At 37.3% G+C, this 17036-nt stretch overlaps 1 protein-coding gene across 3 annotated transcripts in view; it reads left to right on the forward strand.

The window, feature by feature from the left end:
- Nucleotides 1-17036, forward strand: part of PDGFC (platelet derived growth factor C) — a 231480-nt gene that overhangs the window by 113813 nt on the left and 100631 nt on the right. For all 3 annotated transcript variants that reach the window (XM_075198278.1, XM_075198286.1, XM_075198283.1), the window contains one exon: nucleotides 11887-12082. In XM_075198278.1, coding sequence (XP_075054379.1) covers nucleotides 11887-12082 — 196 coding nt within the window. The remainder of the gene's footprint in view (nucleotides 1-11886; nucleotides 12083-17036) is intronic.

Consider the following 17036-nt stretch of genomic DNA (forward strand, 5'->3'; position numbering starts at 1 on the left):
AGGATGCGGACTCCAGAGGTAAGTTTGAGGCATAGGAGGAATTGGGGGCACAACTATGAGGCTTAACATGAATTGGGGACACAACTATGTGGCATAAAACTGGGGGGCACAGGTTTGAGGCATAATATGATCTGAGGCACAACTCTGTGGCATAATATGTACTGGGGGCACTATTGTGTGGCATAACATGAACATTTCTTTGTAGGTCCCATTACTATTAATATTACAATGATACTAGCGTGATAAAATAAGAAGTAATTAAAAAATATATTAATATATAGACACAGGTGGTTAAACCGGTTGTTTATTAATTTGAAAAGAATACCACCGTATACGAGCACACTGCGACCCTAGGTTAGGGCTTCATAAATAGGCTCATAAGCCTTTTGCGTCACTCTACTACTGGTTATTGGATGCATATTACCACTTTTGTGCCTAGTTTGGATTCCCTATTTGTACTTATTCCATTATAGGACATTTCTCCTGATTTACATGGTCTACTTGTTTGACTATTATTAAGGTATTTATTTAATAACAAAAAATTAAGGCGACATGAGAGCTGTCTGAAGAGTTCCTTACTAGGCTAGAGCATTGGGAGCAGGGATGTGCAGGGAAGAGCTGTAGCAGATCATTGAGAAGCCCAATTTAGCAATGGGAATATAGGGCCACTTCACTGCCATTTTGTCTTCTCTTTTGCAAATGATGGGTGCGGTTTTATTTTCTTTAATTCACTGAGCCTCTACTTGATTCAAGAAACAAAAAAATAACTAAAGCCTCACCCCTATCACTTTGGTTACAGGTCTTCTTTAAATTCAAGTTACTATTTATAAGAAAGCTAACATTAATACACATAACTTTCAGTCAAACATTTGTGAATGTTTGTAGAATTATTGTGTTACTTCAGTGGTCCTTTCTTTATGTAAACCTGATATCTTGAAGCTAGGATTTCTATTTTTACATTTGCGTCTAAATGCCAAATTGCATTATAAATAAAGGACTTTGCTAGTTTAATTATTTTGAATTTGTGGAGCCCACTAAACTGAAATGACCGTCATTTTATACTAAATGCACAGTTGAGAGCTTTCAATGCACTCAGTGTAAATAACCATCAGTCTTTAGTTATCAAGAGAGTTAATCATTACAAAGTATAATACTCCTGTTTGAAAATGGATGTATGCTAGTATGCTAGTCTGATTTCCTTAAGAGAAGTGGTTCATTTATTTTCTATGTCAATCTTGGCAACCTATTTGATTTGTTTCTACAAAGGTTTGAGTCCTCCATCTAGTGGTGTATGTGAGAACAACATCTTCAAGCCTAGGTGTTTATATACACACCTTAATTTCCTGGCTGAAGCATAAAGAATATTGATTTGTCATTTTTATACAAGTCAGTACTTAATAAAAACAATTATTCAATTGTGAAGAAAAAAAGAATATACTATATTCCCTAACTTGCAAACAATACATAAAGCAACAATAATCCGCTTTTTTTTTTTACATTATAATAAAGCAACGTCATACTACTTCAAATGTTTACACTTATTTCAGCATATACTGAGACCAACTAAAGCACCTGTCTCAGACAGCAGAATTTACAGAGCAGCAAAATGTTTAAAAATTCAAACTTAGGGATTTCTACCTTTCCAGTAGCTATAATAATAATAATGAATGACAATAGATTAATAAATATTTTTTAGGGTACAGTACCCCCCTGTCTCATGGGGTCCCCCTGAACCAAGCAGCAGTGCCGGTCTGGAAACAGCTGCTGCCAGTGCTGTTAAGACAACAGCCCCAGTGGTACCTGCTCCTGGACACAACTCTATGCAGTGGCTCCTCGCCCTCTTAAGCATCACCACATTATTACGCCACAGTTGCGATGCTTAGCGGAGCCAGGAATGTCTCTCTGCATCTGCATATAGTGTAGACTGAAAACTGAAGAAAGAAGAGAAAGAAGGGAGAAGAAAGAAGGGGCACTATTTTAATTACACTCATCAAGGGTGCACTATTAAAAATTATACTCATCAAGGAGGCACTATTAATAATTATAGTACCTCAAGGGGGCAATATTATTAATTGCAATCATCAAAGGGGCATTATTTTTGATTAAGATCATCAAGAGGGCACTTTTATTAATATAGATCATCAAGGGGACACTATTATTAATTTTGATCATAAATACATAATGGTGTAGTATAATCCGAACCATTTGATCAAAACCAGATAAGTAACTGGTCCTGAATGATGGCACTATGGTCTTAATTTTAGACCATATGGGTCACCCTGTCTTAAGTGCTCCGGAACCCCAAAGCCTTAATCCATCTCTGAGTATAATATATATGAACTTGGTGACCGGAACCACAGGGATCCCACTTATTACAATGTTTCATCTTCTCACCATCTACTGTAGCTCATTAAATTGTGTACCTGTAAGTGTAGCACACCCCTATTGAGTTGCCATCTAAAGAGACTTGGATGCATCCCTATTTACACTTCTTAGAAGGAGTATACTGTATGGGTGCTGGAGGACTGATGTAAATATAGGTTATTATTATCTGAGGAGACTTGAGCAAGAAATAAGGAGAAGATAGAATATGTTTTGGTATTGACGGAGGTTGGTGTCTCAATGTATATGTTTATTGGTTGTTAGATAAGTGCTAGTTAGCTATACCCTCTGGGCACCACTGGCAGATCACCTCACTCCTGGTAATATACACGAAGACCTCTGACATTTGCAGGTCTCCCTCAGAGAGGACTCTCCATGTAATGCTGAAGATTGTCTTCCAATTTGTACTCATATATCGAATGGAACATTTTTTTGTATTAAAATGATTTTTAGGGAATGTCGCATTTGGTGATATAAAGTTTGAAATAAAGTTAACCTTAGGATGTTGGTGTTTTTTGTTGAGCTGGTGATCTGTGTAATGTAAACTCAGGAATTAAGCTGTTATAATTGTGTGGTTGTTCTTTCCAACAAAAAATCTTTCCAGTTATTTTGTGATTCCTACAGCATCTCATATTCATGCGTAGACAAATGTTATAAAACCTAATCCGTAAACTGAATTTAAGACATTCTCTGCAAGAAAATGTTTTAAGTCCAATCATAGCTTGCCATCAATGATCAGTAGATTACCATTTGCATTGCATATTTATAGTCACGTTCTTACAGTAGATTTGTTTTCTAATTTATTCTCTGTGTTCTGGAATTAAAATATGACAGTCTAATTGTTAGCCATGCTTAGTGCTCAAGCAGCCATGATGAGTAATAGTATGTACTTTGCAGGGATTTGTTCTATACCTTGCGAGTTAATCTGCTTTGCTTTAGATATGTACAGTATATTGGTGATCATGCACTACCCAGCCCTGTAGGAGTTCATTACTAGAGAGAGCACTTATAACAAGGTCATTGCAGCAACAAGTCAGTTTTACAGTGTTATTCTGTGTTACTTAGGCTAAACCATCATTTCAGTGAGGATTAGATATTTTTACTGACAGTTTTAATTAAAGCTACATTTTTAATGACATTTCAGTTATATTATACAAAATGTATACAGTAAATAAAATAATGAGCAATGAGAAATACGACTGCTTAGGGGTATATTTACTAAACTGCGGGTTCGCAAAAGTGGAGATGTTGCCTATAGCAACCAATCAGATTCTAGCTTTCATTTTGTAGAATGGACTAAATAAATGACAGCTAGAATCTGATTGGTTGCTATAGGCAACATCTCCACTTTTTTCAAACCGCAGTTTAGTAAATATACCCCTTAGACCTGTGTGCTATACATGGTTGGTTTAGTTGAACTATGGACTAAGGTGTAAAAGTGCAAATCACTTAATAATGGTGGTGGTAGTAACACTAGTACTGCTACTGATATAATTACAGTAACATTGTTAACAGTATGTCTTCTCATATGGCAAAATGTTAATTGTCTAACTGCTTGAGAGAGTGATAAAAAGCATATTCATATTAAAGTATATATTTGGCACTGTGCGATGTGAATATAGCATAGTAATGGCTGAATTCCTTCATATTTCAGTGACCAAGTAGTTGGAATGCAGCAGTAAAATTGCCTATGATAAACTGTTTTGATTATACCATGTAGAACCAAGAACAAAGCAGTATTAAAGTTTAGGACACACTTCTCAAGTTACAGTTTTCCTAGCAAAGTCACATTGTAATGGGCTATACACGCTTGCTCTGCCAGAAGCCAATATGCAAAAGTAATTATACTGTAGCTTGCACTAAAACATTCCTGGACACTGAGACATTTCTGAAGATAAAAGTATATCGACTGAAGATAAACCAGGGCTTTTAATCACAGTATAAATGTTTTTAGAAAGTTATTTTAGGGTATTGAGCATGATTTAATACAAAACTTTGCAGTGGTTTCCACTTAATGGCGCTCCAGGTGTCTTTCATTCTTAACTTTCCTTGACATTGTAGGGTTGATTTTATGGTAGACTAGTTTAGCTTCTCAAGCACCTATTTTGTCTCTTTAAAACTGAATATAACTCATTCATCTTTGCTGTGTGTGGTCTCCTGTCTCTCCAGTCTGCTGAGTGTCTAAGCTGTTCCGAAATGACTGATAAATTAATTTCTCATTTCAGAACGTCACAGAGACCCAAGGAATCAAACAGACAAAACACCTTTATTCATTTTCTGTACTTTCCAATGACCTTTATCCCACACCATTCTCAGGGAAACATGCTGTAGATGGAATTTTTCCTGCATTGTATTAAGATACTGAAAGTACTTGCACACAAAATAGATAAAGTTATTTAGTTTCCAAAATGAAACATTATTATAACACGTTTGGTAATAAAAGAGCCATACATCTCAGTAGTGATGTTATAGACACCATTTATAAACTGAAAGCTCTCTCTAGATTTATCCCAGTTGACATTTCCTTGGCTGTCAGATTCAAATTCACACAGCAACCATAATTTTTAATCCTATCAATTTTCAAACTACAGTTTTTTTCTCTTTAAATTTTTTGGTAAGAGATCAAGAAATGGTAGGAACAGAGGACGATATCTGTTTTCAGTGAAAATATACATAGGAGGTGGCAAAACCTGTCAACTACTTTACTCTATTTAATAAAGATGAGCAGGCTCAGATTTCGCTAATCCGAGCCCACCCGAACAGTGCGGATCCGACGGGATCCGAGCACTGTTCGGGTACTTCCGGCCACCAAAGCAATCTAAAACGAGGCTATGACATCCCAAGTCTCGCGTCGGATTTCGCGAGACTCGGATGGCATAAATTCCCCGCTTGCGGCTGCCATCTTCATTCTCCCTGCGATCACTGAAGAGGGAGGTTGTTTGGGAGCCGCTGTCCTGGTTAGTTTTGTTCAGTGGTTACTTGGGAGATCCTGTGCTCTGTCCTGCTGATCAGTTTAGTCAAGTGGTGCTTTGTCCAGTGCTCTGTCCTGCTGAGTCCAGTAGTACTTTGTCCAGTGCTCTGTCCTGCTGAGTCCAGTGGTGCTGTGTCCTGTGCTCTGTCCTGCTGAGTCCAGTGGTGCTTTTGTCCTGTGCTTTGTTCTGCTAAGTCCATAGTAATTTTATAATTATTAAAAAATCATAAAAATGTAAAAAATAAAATAAAAAATAAAATATACAAAAATAATTTAAAAAGTATAAAAAAAAATTCTAGTGCAATATATTCTTGCAGTCCAGAAATATTAGTACTGCTATATTTACCTATGTTCACTGTTCTTGCAGTCCAGAAATATTAGTACTGCTATATTTACCTACGTTCACTGTTCTTGCAGTCCAGAATTAGTACTGCAAAATTAAAATACGTTCACTGTTCTTGCAGTCCAGAAATATTAGTACTGCTATATTTACCTACGTTCACTGTTCTTGCAGTCCAGAAATATTAGTACTGCTATATTTACCTATGTTCACTGTTCTTGCAGTCCAGAATTATTAGTACTGCAAAATTAAAATACGTTCACTGTTCTTGCAGTCCAGAAATATTAGTACTGCTATATTTACCTATGTTCACTGTTCCTGCAGTCCAGAAATATTAGTACCAGAGATTAATCTACGTTCACTGTTCCTGCAGTCCAGAAATATTAGTACCAAAGATTAAACTACGTTCACTGTTTCTGATTGGTTTGTTAAAGTGCGAATGTCCTATTTCAACAACATCAGGGTGGGTGGGAGGGCCCAAGGACAATTCCATCTTGCACCTCTAGCAAACTCGTGCAAACTGCCATCCTGTCTGCCACTGCAGTGCCACTCCTAGATGGGCCACGTGTTTGTGCCGCCCACTTGTGTCGCTTAGCTTAGACATCCAGCTACCTCGGTGCAACCTTTTGGACTAAAAACAATATTGTGAGGTGTGATGTGTTCAGAATAGATTGGAAATTAGTGGAAATGAATGTTATTGAGGTTAATAATAGTGTAGGAGTGAAAAAAAAACAACAAAATATGGATTCTGGCACTTTTTATGCTTTTTTAAAAAAAAATCAGAACCCAAAATCAGAACCAAAACCTTTTGTGGGGTGTTTTGGCAAAACAAATCAGAACCCAAAACCTCAAGCTAATCAGAACCCAAAACACCAAAAGTGGCCGGTGCACACCCTTACTATTTAATATTGGTAAAATCACCAAATAGTTATTAATATTTTAACAACTTGGGTGTTATTTTACTAAACCAATCTTCAATTTACCTAAAAGAAAAACGCCTTGGTCCATGTAACTAAACATCAATGTTGGCGCTCTCTCTCTTCTTGCATCACATGGAGTATTAACATAATGCAACACAACCCACCACACTCCCGTTTCCGAAGCTATTATGCTGAGTGGCAATGACCATGGCTGGGACACCTCTGCCCAAACGCACAGCTTTTCCTATAGGAACATACATTCATGTCCACAGCAACTAGCTCTTCCTGGCTTCCTCTTGTGTATTATAAGGCTGGACTGTATGTGGTCCAAACCTCTCATATTGTGACTAGCTGGAGAATTAATAGTACCTAACTCAAGGAGCCATAAAGGTCTGCAAACTAATTAAGGGAATAATCATGTGTTGGAGGCTCTATCATCTGCCCCCCACCCTTCTGCAATGGGTTCACCTGTTGTGTTAGGGGAAGGTACAATGTGAAATAAATGGCCCATGGACTTTTCTGAGGGCCCCGTCTCAATCCAATCTGGTCAGGGCCATGGAGAAGTATGTTTGGGTCCTAGCGAGGCAGATCTTAGGGGCCTTGTACCCCTTAGTCTGTGCAGGCATACTTTGTGGATACCCTTCCAGAGTGTTCACACAGCTTAGGGAAGATATGACCAATCGCACCAATGGAATGCTACTGGTCTGTACGGTCTCTGTCCCCTATAATCTGGCTCAGATGGGAGTATGTGTTGGAGGATGGCTTTGTACCTGCCCCCATCCTCATTGTGTATTGTGAAAAGGTACAATTGGCTTATTTAATTTACTGTGGAGGTTCTTCCCAGCTCTAAGTGGTTTGATGAGTTGTTGAAGTACTATTGTTTCTCACTTGCTGCATGCCGTGGAATGGAACACTTAAATAGTCCATCTGGTGCATTAGGATAATATGTGGAGGCAATTATATACCCCCTGATTTGGTAAGGTGCAAAAAAGCGAAGTCTAGTAGCTTTTGGCATATTACAAAGAAGCATGGAAAGAGAGAAATAAGCAGGATTAAGCAAGAACTTTCAAATGAATTATGGGGGCTGCATCTTTTTTTATGGGAATTTCATTTTTGTTGCACTTAGTAAGAACAACATATCTGCTGTGTAGATACAATTGTTATCAAATATGTAGAAATTGGCTTATATCTTGTCATGTACAAAGATAATGAAAATAGACAAACCTGTCTGGACAATATAATTCCCTGAAGGTGGAAAACCCTATAAGGGTGTTAGAGAATATTATACACATCATGAATATACCAAATCACCTTTATTCAGCTCAGGTCAATGTATTCTCCATGCATGTGGAGACAATTTATTTTGAACCTCATTCTTAGGGGGGTATTCAATTGACGGCGGGATCGCCGAAAATCCCGCGCTCGAAAGATATTACCGTTAATACGGTAATATCTCACTGGATTTCAGCTCGCGGCTCCCTGAGATGCGAGCTGAAATCCAGCGAGTAAATTACCATATTAACGATATTTACGCGCAGGATTACCGTATTAATGGTAATATTTTTTGAGCGCGGGATTTTCGGCGATCCCGCCGTCAATTGAATACCCCCCTTAAAGCCAGTCTTGTTTAATTACTGTGCTGGTGATGGAAGAGAAGCTGAACGCAACAAACATTGAGGTTGCTACGATAGAGCGTGTACTGCAATCGGGAAGTACTGTGGAGTATGCTAGCACTATATAAATAAGTGTTCATAGCAATAATAGTATACTAATCCTAATCTCTAAAATTCCTAACTTACTAATGTCCAGCAAGTTCCCAGTGTCAGTCTTTTCAAAACTCCCCTTACAAACAAAATGCTTTTTAGTAGATCTCTTGGTAGATGTTACTACTACTCACTCTATGCACTTAATTTGTTCCCCTCTTCGGCATGTCTAGTCTCTTATAATCTGTTCAAAGCATGAACCTTATTACAAATATACCATATTATAGTATGCAGTGGTAGTCATATTTCAGATGAAAATATACTGACATGAAAATCCTGACAGTGTAAATACTAACATGGAGAAAATACTGACACTATATATACTGACATGGAGAAAATACAGACACTATATATACTGACATGGAGAAAATACAGACACTATAAATACTGACATGGAGAAAATAGACAATATATAATGACATGGAGAAAATACAGACACTATAAATACTGACATTCTAAATAATGACAAAGAGAAAATACGGACACTATAGATACTGACATGTAGACAATTCCTACAATGTGACTGTCTGCATTTTCATTGTCATCAATCACGCTATCGGTATTTCATCCATGTAGGTATTTTCTCCTTGTCAGTATTTACACTGTAAGGATTTTTGTGGCAGTATTATTTCTGCCTGAAATTCACACCCAACCCATAATGTGTATGTACAGTAGACATGGAAAACTTTCAGCTTAATGGCAGATATAGTTCAGTAACACAAAGTGTGAAGGAGGCAGATAAATAAACTCTTTTTTTATTATTTGTTTAATTCTGCTACATTGTATTGAGTCTCTTTAAACACAACATGCAGGAAGTGTGATTGAACTCTTGTGGTTCTTTAATCAAAATCAAAATCTTGGACAGATTTAAGATGGCTTAATTTATCTGCCGGATATGTACATTAAGGGCGGGTGCAATGCAAACTTCCTAGTTAGATCAAGAACTGCAAACCTAATATGTAATCTATTTATCTGTGAATAATAGCCGAGTGTGTCACTCTATTTCAAGATTGCATATGAATGCTGGCATAGTAATCTGCATGTATCCATCACAAGATGAAGGTTTATGGGCTCTTTGTCTAATATGCACAATTCTAATAAATAAGATATAAAGTACAAATTGACGAGGGCTTGGTTCACTATGAAAAAGATGAAAAAGGACATATATTTCAGACTCTAAATGGCACAGGTGAAGTAAGAGTTTCTACACAATGTTATCTTTAGCTAGTGTTGTGCTCAAACAAGTAAAATAGTTTATTGTACATAGTGATATAAAATAAAACAAATCCCACTTTTAGAGACATATTCAATTAAACCACAACATCGCGGCTGCTCATTTTTTTGTTGTTATTACGGTACCTCAATATCACGGATATCCCTTCGCAACCTCATGGGGTACAAATGGAAATCCGTGGTGTTGCGGTAATGTGAAGCGCCTTCGGGTCCGTTCCGGAGGCACTTTGCACTTACTTGAATATGCCCCTTAGTATCCATAATTATTTAAACTGTAGTTATTTATAGCTGTGATTGCTGTTTGGTGTTCGTAGTGTTGGAAATTTTAGCAAGAATATTTTTAAAACATTTTTGTGATTGGGAATGTCACTATTTTTGGTATCAATATTGTCCTGTTGTCCAGTTTTTAATATAGCTTAATTTACTGAGGAATGTAAAATGTATTTTGCTTGTGATCCAAATTGTTTGCCAAGTTGCTCTTGATAATGCAAGCAAAAGATTATCTACAGGTGCACATGCTTCTGAAGTCAATGTGTAAAATAAAATATATGAACAAAATGTTATTTCATTTTCCATCTAATTCCTTCCTTGCCTCTGCCATCTAATTCAGCCTCTGCCTACATTCTCATTCTGTGTCCGACCCCTCTTGTCTCAGCCTCACCCCACTTGATTCCTTGGTAATATTGCATTTATGTTTCTCGAATGTCCTGTATTTTGCCTCTGCATTTTTTGCCTGCTGGTCTACTGGATTTTTCCCCCTACTATGCAGCACTGCAAAATTTTGTGGCACCATATAAATAAATAATAATAAAAATAGTATTACCTGCTAACATTCTCCACTAAAAATATGGAACTCCCTTAGCCACATTTTCAATCTGTTTTGACCATACTCCAATCCCGTGGTCATGCACTGAGCCACCAAACCATTCCCCCAATCCAACTTGGTCACACCTCTTTTGCACATGGTTAAAATGACTGTAGATTTAACTTGATGTACCACATGCACTGAATCTCCTGAAAGGCATTACTGCTTTTGTACAAGTGTACAAATGTACTCTGCAAAGTATCTGTATACCTATTATTATGATTGTTATCATTATTGCTATCATCATCATTATCATCTTTTACTTATAAGGCGCCACAATGGTTCCGCAGCGCCATGCATAGCGGGTTAGAACATACAACAAAAGGACATAAGTACAAAAATAAAATTAAATAAGTACAATTGATAAATTTATATAATTACATTAAAACCTGCAAAAATTACATAATTAGTTAAGCAAAACACTAGGAGAGAGGTCCCTGCTAGCGAGAGCTTCCAATCTACCTATAACTAAATGTTAATGCCCTGACTGGGCAGGCTATGTACCAACATTATATGAATGCAATATTGAGTCAAACATGGTGATGAAACATATACTGTATATGTAGAGGAGACACAGCAAAGGAATCACATTGTTTGATAATGAGATTCAATTTCACATTCATCTGTCCTTTATGTAAGCAACGATAATCCCTCCGCCAACCCCCTCCAAAAACCAACAACACACACACACAGCAATGAGGTTTTGACGCAGCATTAAGGGACAACTAAAATATATGGTAATTTAAAGGTCATGGTCTCTACCAGCTGCAGATTCCCAACCTCGGCCTGAGCACTGACCATCCAGATGTATGGCACACATGTGGGTGAGTGTGTTACTTTAATTCAAGATTACATGTTGATGCTGGCAGAGGATCCTGCAAATATGAATGATCCAGCCAATCACTGCTCAGGCCATCAGGCATTTCCTCTGGGGTGTAATTAGTGCACATATCAGCAGATAGTGGTCATCATTCTACCATTCAAATGTTGAGAAAAAATCTTCAGTTGGCACCAGCTCCTTCCGTGACTTGTGTAGTGGGTGGAAAATGTGGCTTGCAGATGCCATTATTACAGACTGTTGTACTATATGTGCTTTCAATACTCTACTACTGACCCATGGAGCTGGCCATTATGTTCATGTAATCATGTTTTCTGTACATATTTATGGGATTCTTTGGCTGTGCTTGTTTTCACTCTTTCTTTATTGCAGTGTTGCTTGACGGCAGCTTCTTACTCAATTAGCATTTGTTTCCCATTTCTTGGTCGTATTTTTATCTAGTTATGTTTTCTGTTTACTGCAGTCTTACAATGAACTGGAAAATATATGTGTGTCTTATTAAATGCAAAACTATGTTGATATTATTTTTTTCATGTTTTTTTTGTCTTTCCTTTATTTTATTTATCTGCTACAGGAGTGCAAGATCACCAACATGAGAAGATTGTTTCAGTTTCATTTAATGGATCAATTCACAGCCCCAGGTTTCCCCACTCGTACCCACGCAGTACTGTTCTGTTATGGAGATTGGTAGCAGTGGAGGAAAACATACGGATACAACTGACCTTTGATGAAAGATTTGGGCTTGAAGACCCAGAAGGTGACATATGCAAGTAAGTGGTTTGCACTGGAAATAGAATACAATTAGCTATTCCATATTGTTCATTATAAAACTTTTGTACATTGAAGCAATGACTGTGAATAGGATATTTTCATTTAGGGATAATAAAACATGGGTACTCCTATTGCCTATACTTAAAGAAGTACTCTGCCCAAACATCAGATTTCATCAATTCCCCCAAACGTCACTAGTAGAACCTTGAGGAATAACACTCTCCAGTGATTCCCAGTTGTCAGCCAAGGAGAAGTTGGATACATCTCAAGATGTGTCCAGCTCAAAAACAATAGCATTTGCACCAGATGTACTTAAGATATTTAAGTGTGTATTCACCACAAGATTAGTGTAGAACTGTGGCTTGACAGTGTTAGTAGTAAATATGAAAATTGCATTACCCTACTTGTACACAATATAATAAAGTGTTATATACAAAAAAGAGAATATTGTCTCGACAGATAAGTAAATGCGGAAGTTGCATTTTCAACATAATATGTAATTAAATATAAACTCCCTCACTGTCTGTTGTTTACCCCTTTAAACATCACAAGGGGATTTTCTTTCCTGCAGTAGTCAAAATGGAAATTAAGTAATGCAAATAGACAGACGTGACGTGATTAGCAGCACTAATGATTTAAGTGCTGTAAGCTGGAGCTGTCCAAACACTATGTGACAATAATCAGAAACAGCATTATTTTGTATCCATCTCACCAACCCTCCTGTACCCACAAGAGAAACTCCTTCTAAAAAGCTTGTCTTGGGATGCGTCCGCATTTAGTTATGTCGCAATTATATGGTATGTATACTCAGCATGTTACGCATTTAAAAATTTGACGTATGACCAACTCTATATGGGTACCAGTATTACATTTTGTTAAAATTCTCCTTATTTAAAAGTCAAAAATATAAAATTGGAACTTGGTTGTTACTGTGTAGGAATACTGTATGGAATGGCACCTATAAAATATTTTTTTGCCACGGGGTATAAAAGGTCAAATGCGCAGCCTGACTTCAGTTGGATAAACACTAATGCAATTATCGTGCAGATCATACGATAAAATCCGATTTGTCAGATATTGCATTAGTGTGTACACTCCTATGATCATGTTTTATCGTACCAAAGCACATTGTATCTTCTGATTTGGTTTTTATGCGATAAACGACGGAACGATGCCATGAAAATTTGGAAGTGTGCACACACTCACGGCCGTCTGTCCAACAATTGTGCCGATAGTTCCTCTAACAGCGACGCCTTTGTGGGAGTGCATATTTAAATCATACTTACCAACAGTCAGTGTGGGCCTCTGGGAGATCCCGGGGGGAGGTGGGTGTGTGGGGCTAAGGCAATCGCGTCATTATGGCCCTGTCCCCACAATGTAATGACACAAACTGCGTAATTTACCGCGGGGGCGGGCCAAAATGAAGCGATTCTCCAAGAATTGCATCATTGAGGATCCAAATCCTGCCCCCTTGACTAGGAAGTGGACAGATGCGGGAGAATATCCTTCTCTCCTGGGAGACCTACCTGGACATTCCGGGAGACTGGGCAAGTATGATTTAAATCTATGATGTTGTTTCCTACCTGCTTTGTTGTGTAAAAGTACAACGTAAGTACATGGAAATTCAATAATAAACATTCTTTACATGCTCTATATGTCATCTATTTTTTTCCTGTATAGAAGTGTATTCAACATGTATTGTAAACACATGTACACATATATATTTTCAATAAAGTCTCATTTATTTAGTAACATGCTATGTATAAATCTATACAGTGTGTACGAAGACACGATCTTAGCAGCAGATGGTTATGAGGGATGCAGATCTGAGATCTGACAGTAAATCGTGTAGGCATGTATGCATGAATCGGCATGCTCAGCGGGACTCTCATTCATTGGTAAACTCGTTAGAGAAATTATCGATTCCATTGCATTAGTATGTACCCAGCTTTAGAGTTGTGTGTGTAGGGGAAGGGGGGTGTTGCTTAGACCAACTCTAAAATTTAGTGTCAAAATAGAACTAGCCAGTTTGTGTGCAGTATGCAAGAACATTCAGTATTTGTCCTGCATGCCAAAAAAAGTGTGCAATTGTTCCCTTTGCAGTACAACATGGTTTGTTTGGCTGCAAATTCTGCATTTAAGTCCCTGATTGATTAAGGAGCGTAGCTGGCAATGTTTGTGTGAATAATGCGCACAATTACTCTGCACATGTCCAGAACTGGACCATACGCTGGAGGACCGCAGCAGCTTTCAATTCATCTTCCAGCGCAAAATACACTTACTACAGGCTATATTTTTAGGGTAGAACAGGGAGGGGAATGGGCACTTGCCCTTAGTCATTGTACAGTAAGGCTGTAATAAGCTCAAGCGCACGCAGCTGCATCTGATTCAAGCTCTGGGCATCTCTAAGGTACCTGTTTTTCAGCTGTATATCTTGCTCTAGCTACAGGTCGAGTCTAAGTGCTGATCACTAGTGATGACAGCTGTGTTTGTCTGCTAGGACATGTGTTTGCAATTAGGAGCATCTGTAAAAATGTATTTTATGTACAACAGACATTAACTACATCATAATAAAACTTTTTAGATTTTTTTAATGTTTTGTCATTAATGTCTATGGGTCTGATTCATTAAGGATCTTAACTTGAGAAACTTCTTATTTCAGTCTTCTGGACAAAACCATGTTACAATGCAAGGGATGCAAATTAGTATTCTGTTTTGCACATAAGTTAAATACGGACTGTTTTTTCATGTAGCACACAAATATTAACTTTAAATTTCAGTGTACAAATAAGCTATCAAGTATTTGTGTGCTACATGAAAAAACAGTCCGTATTTAACTTATGTGCAAAACAGAATACTAATTTGCACCCCTTGCATTGTAACATGGTTTTGTCCAGAAGACTGAAATAAGAAGTTTCTCAAGTTAAGATCCTTAATGAATCAGGCCCTATATTCTTAACAGCTGATATTAATTTAATAGTTTTTTTTTTTATTCCACATATGTATATTGGTAAGGGTTCTCTTATCTCTCTGTCTGTATGTATTACCCAGTATTGTTTTATTAATGTTTGTGCCCAATTGTAAAGCGCTACAGAATTTGCTGGCGCTATATAAATAAATGATGATGATGATGATGTATTGGAAGGATCCTGCAGGGTCTGGTCCTTGTTGAATATGGACGTGCGTATACTTATTTCACGTGCGTTTTATAAAAAATGTACATTCAGTTCGTTTTGCGTTCCTTAAAGAATCAGGTTTTAAGTGTTTTGTTTCTTTAACGTTTTCTTTTAACCCTCCATAAAGACAATAATATATTTATTTTATTACATGCAGATGAACAATGACGTTATATAATTTGCAATTGGAAGGTGCTATGTGACTTTTAAGCCAGCTGTTTGTGACACTTAATATGCTGTATAGTGTTTAACACTATTACTGATACTTTGCCACTTGAGGCTTATAGATCAAGCACAAAAATAATTACTGCATCCACAATCATGCACCAGATAAGCTTTTACATCTGTGTCTCTCTTTTTAGCTACATATTCCACTATATATTCGGAATACATGAATTAGGAGTGAAACAAATTATAGGACTCCCAACACTTAGAAATGTCCATCCACCTTCAACAAAGATACTAATAGATTATCATTTAGTTGCAATTAAATTGTCCTACTTTTAGTTTATTGAATTTGAATTAAGGAACATTAAAGCCGATACGTGCTGTATTTTGCGTACCATCGCTGTGCGCATGCCCAGAACTAGCATGGTCTTACTGTAAATTGACTATATGCATAAGCTCATTCTCATCCCTGGCAGTCCTAAGTCTCCTTTGCACTCGAAGATTAATTGAATGTTCTTGCGTTCACTGGCATACAGTCTGGTTCTGGGCCTGCGCAGAGTGATTTTACGCAAAGTGCGCCATGTATTAGCATTTATCTTGATAATTCAAGACGTGAATAATTGCTACCGTACTGCTTGCACCATTATCAGAAAGATTAATAAAACAATATGAAGGGAATGTTGCTGAGCCAGAAACAGACAAAAAAGTAGAGTAACTAAATTAACCTGAAAAACATATAAAAACAGATTTTTATCGTTTTCTGAATTTGGAGTTTCCCTTTAAATTTGACCTGTTCTCCCTGGGAAATAAACTCTGTATACTTGTCTCCAGAATGCTCTGCTTTGTATACTGTATAGCATAAAAGGACTCTGCTTTGTATATACATATCACATTAATGTGCTCTGCATTACAGGCTCGTCAACAGAATTGTTCATTACATTGTATAGTGGTCACTTGAAAGGGTTTTGCTCGGTCTACTTATTACCCGATTGAGGCTGTATACTAGTCGTTAGAACGTGGCTCTACTTTGTATCATAGTTACAAAAATGCGTCTCTCTCTCTCTCTCTTGTATATTGGTCACAAGAATGGGCTCTAATTGTAAACTTGTCATCAGATTGGGCTACTACTTTGCATATTAGGTATAAGATAGGACACTTGGGGGTATATTTACTAAACTGCAGATTTGAAAAAGTGGAGGTGTTGCCTATAGCAACCAGTCATATTCTAGCTGTCGTTTTGTAAAATGTTCTAAATAAATAGCTAGAATCTGATTGGTTGTTATACCCCTTGAAGTAGGAATCGATACAATAAAATGGGGCTTGATCTAAGCTATTATGACTAGGCAGGAGCAAAGAGAAATTCTTTACACATGAGTGGGAGTAAGTTAAGACAGGTCAGGAAAGCTGAATATCATTGGCTTGATTTTTGTTGACAAGTGAGACCACATGTAAGCAGATCCTGACTGGGCACTTTTTCTGCTGAATAAATAAATGAAAAGTGTTGTTTGTTAGATTAGGTCACCTTAATCTACTGATTACATTGAAATGATTTCCAGATAGTCATATGTTCAAATATATTACAAACAAAAGTTTTAAGGGAGCACACTTA

Source organism: Mixophyes fleayi, chromosome 1, assembly GCF_038048845.1.
Source record: "Mixophyes fleayi isolate aMixFle1 chromosome 1, aMixFle1.hap1, whole genome shotgun sequence".
In the NCBI taxonomy this organism is placed as follows: Eukaryota; Metazoa; Chordata; class Amphibia; order Anura; family Limnodynastidae; genus Mixophyes; species Mixophyes fleayi.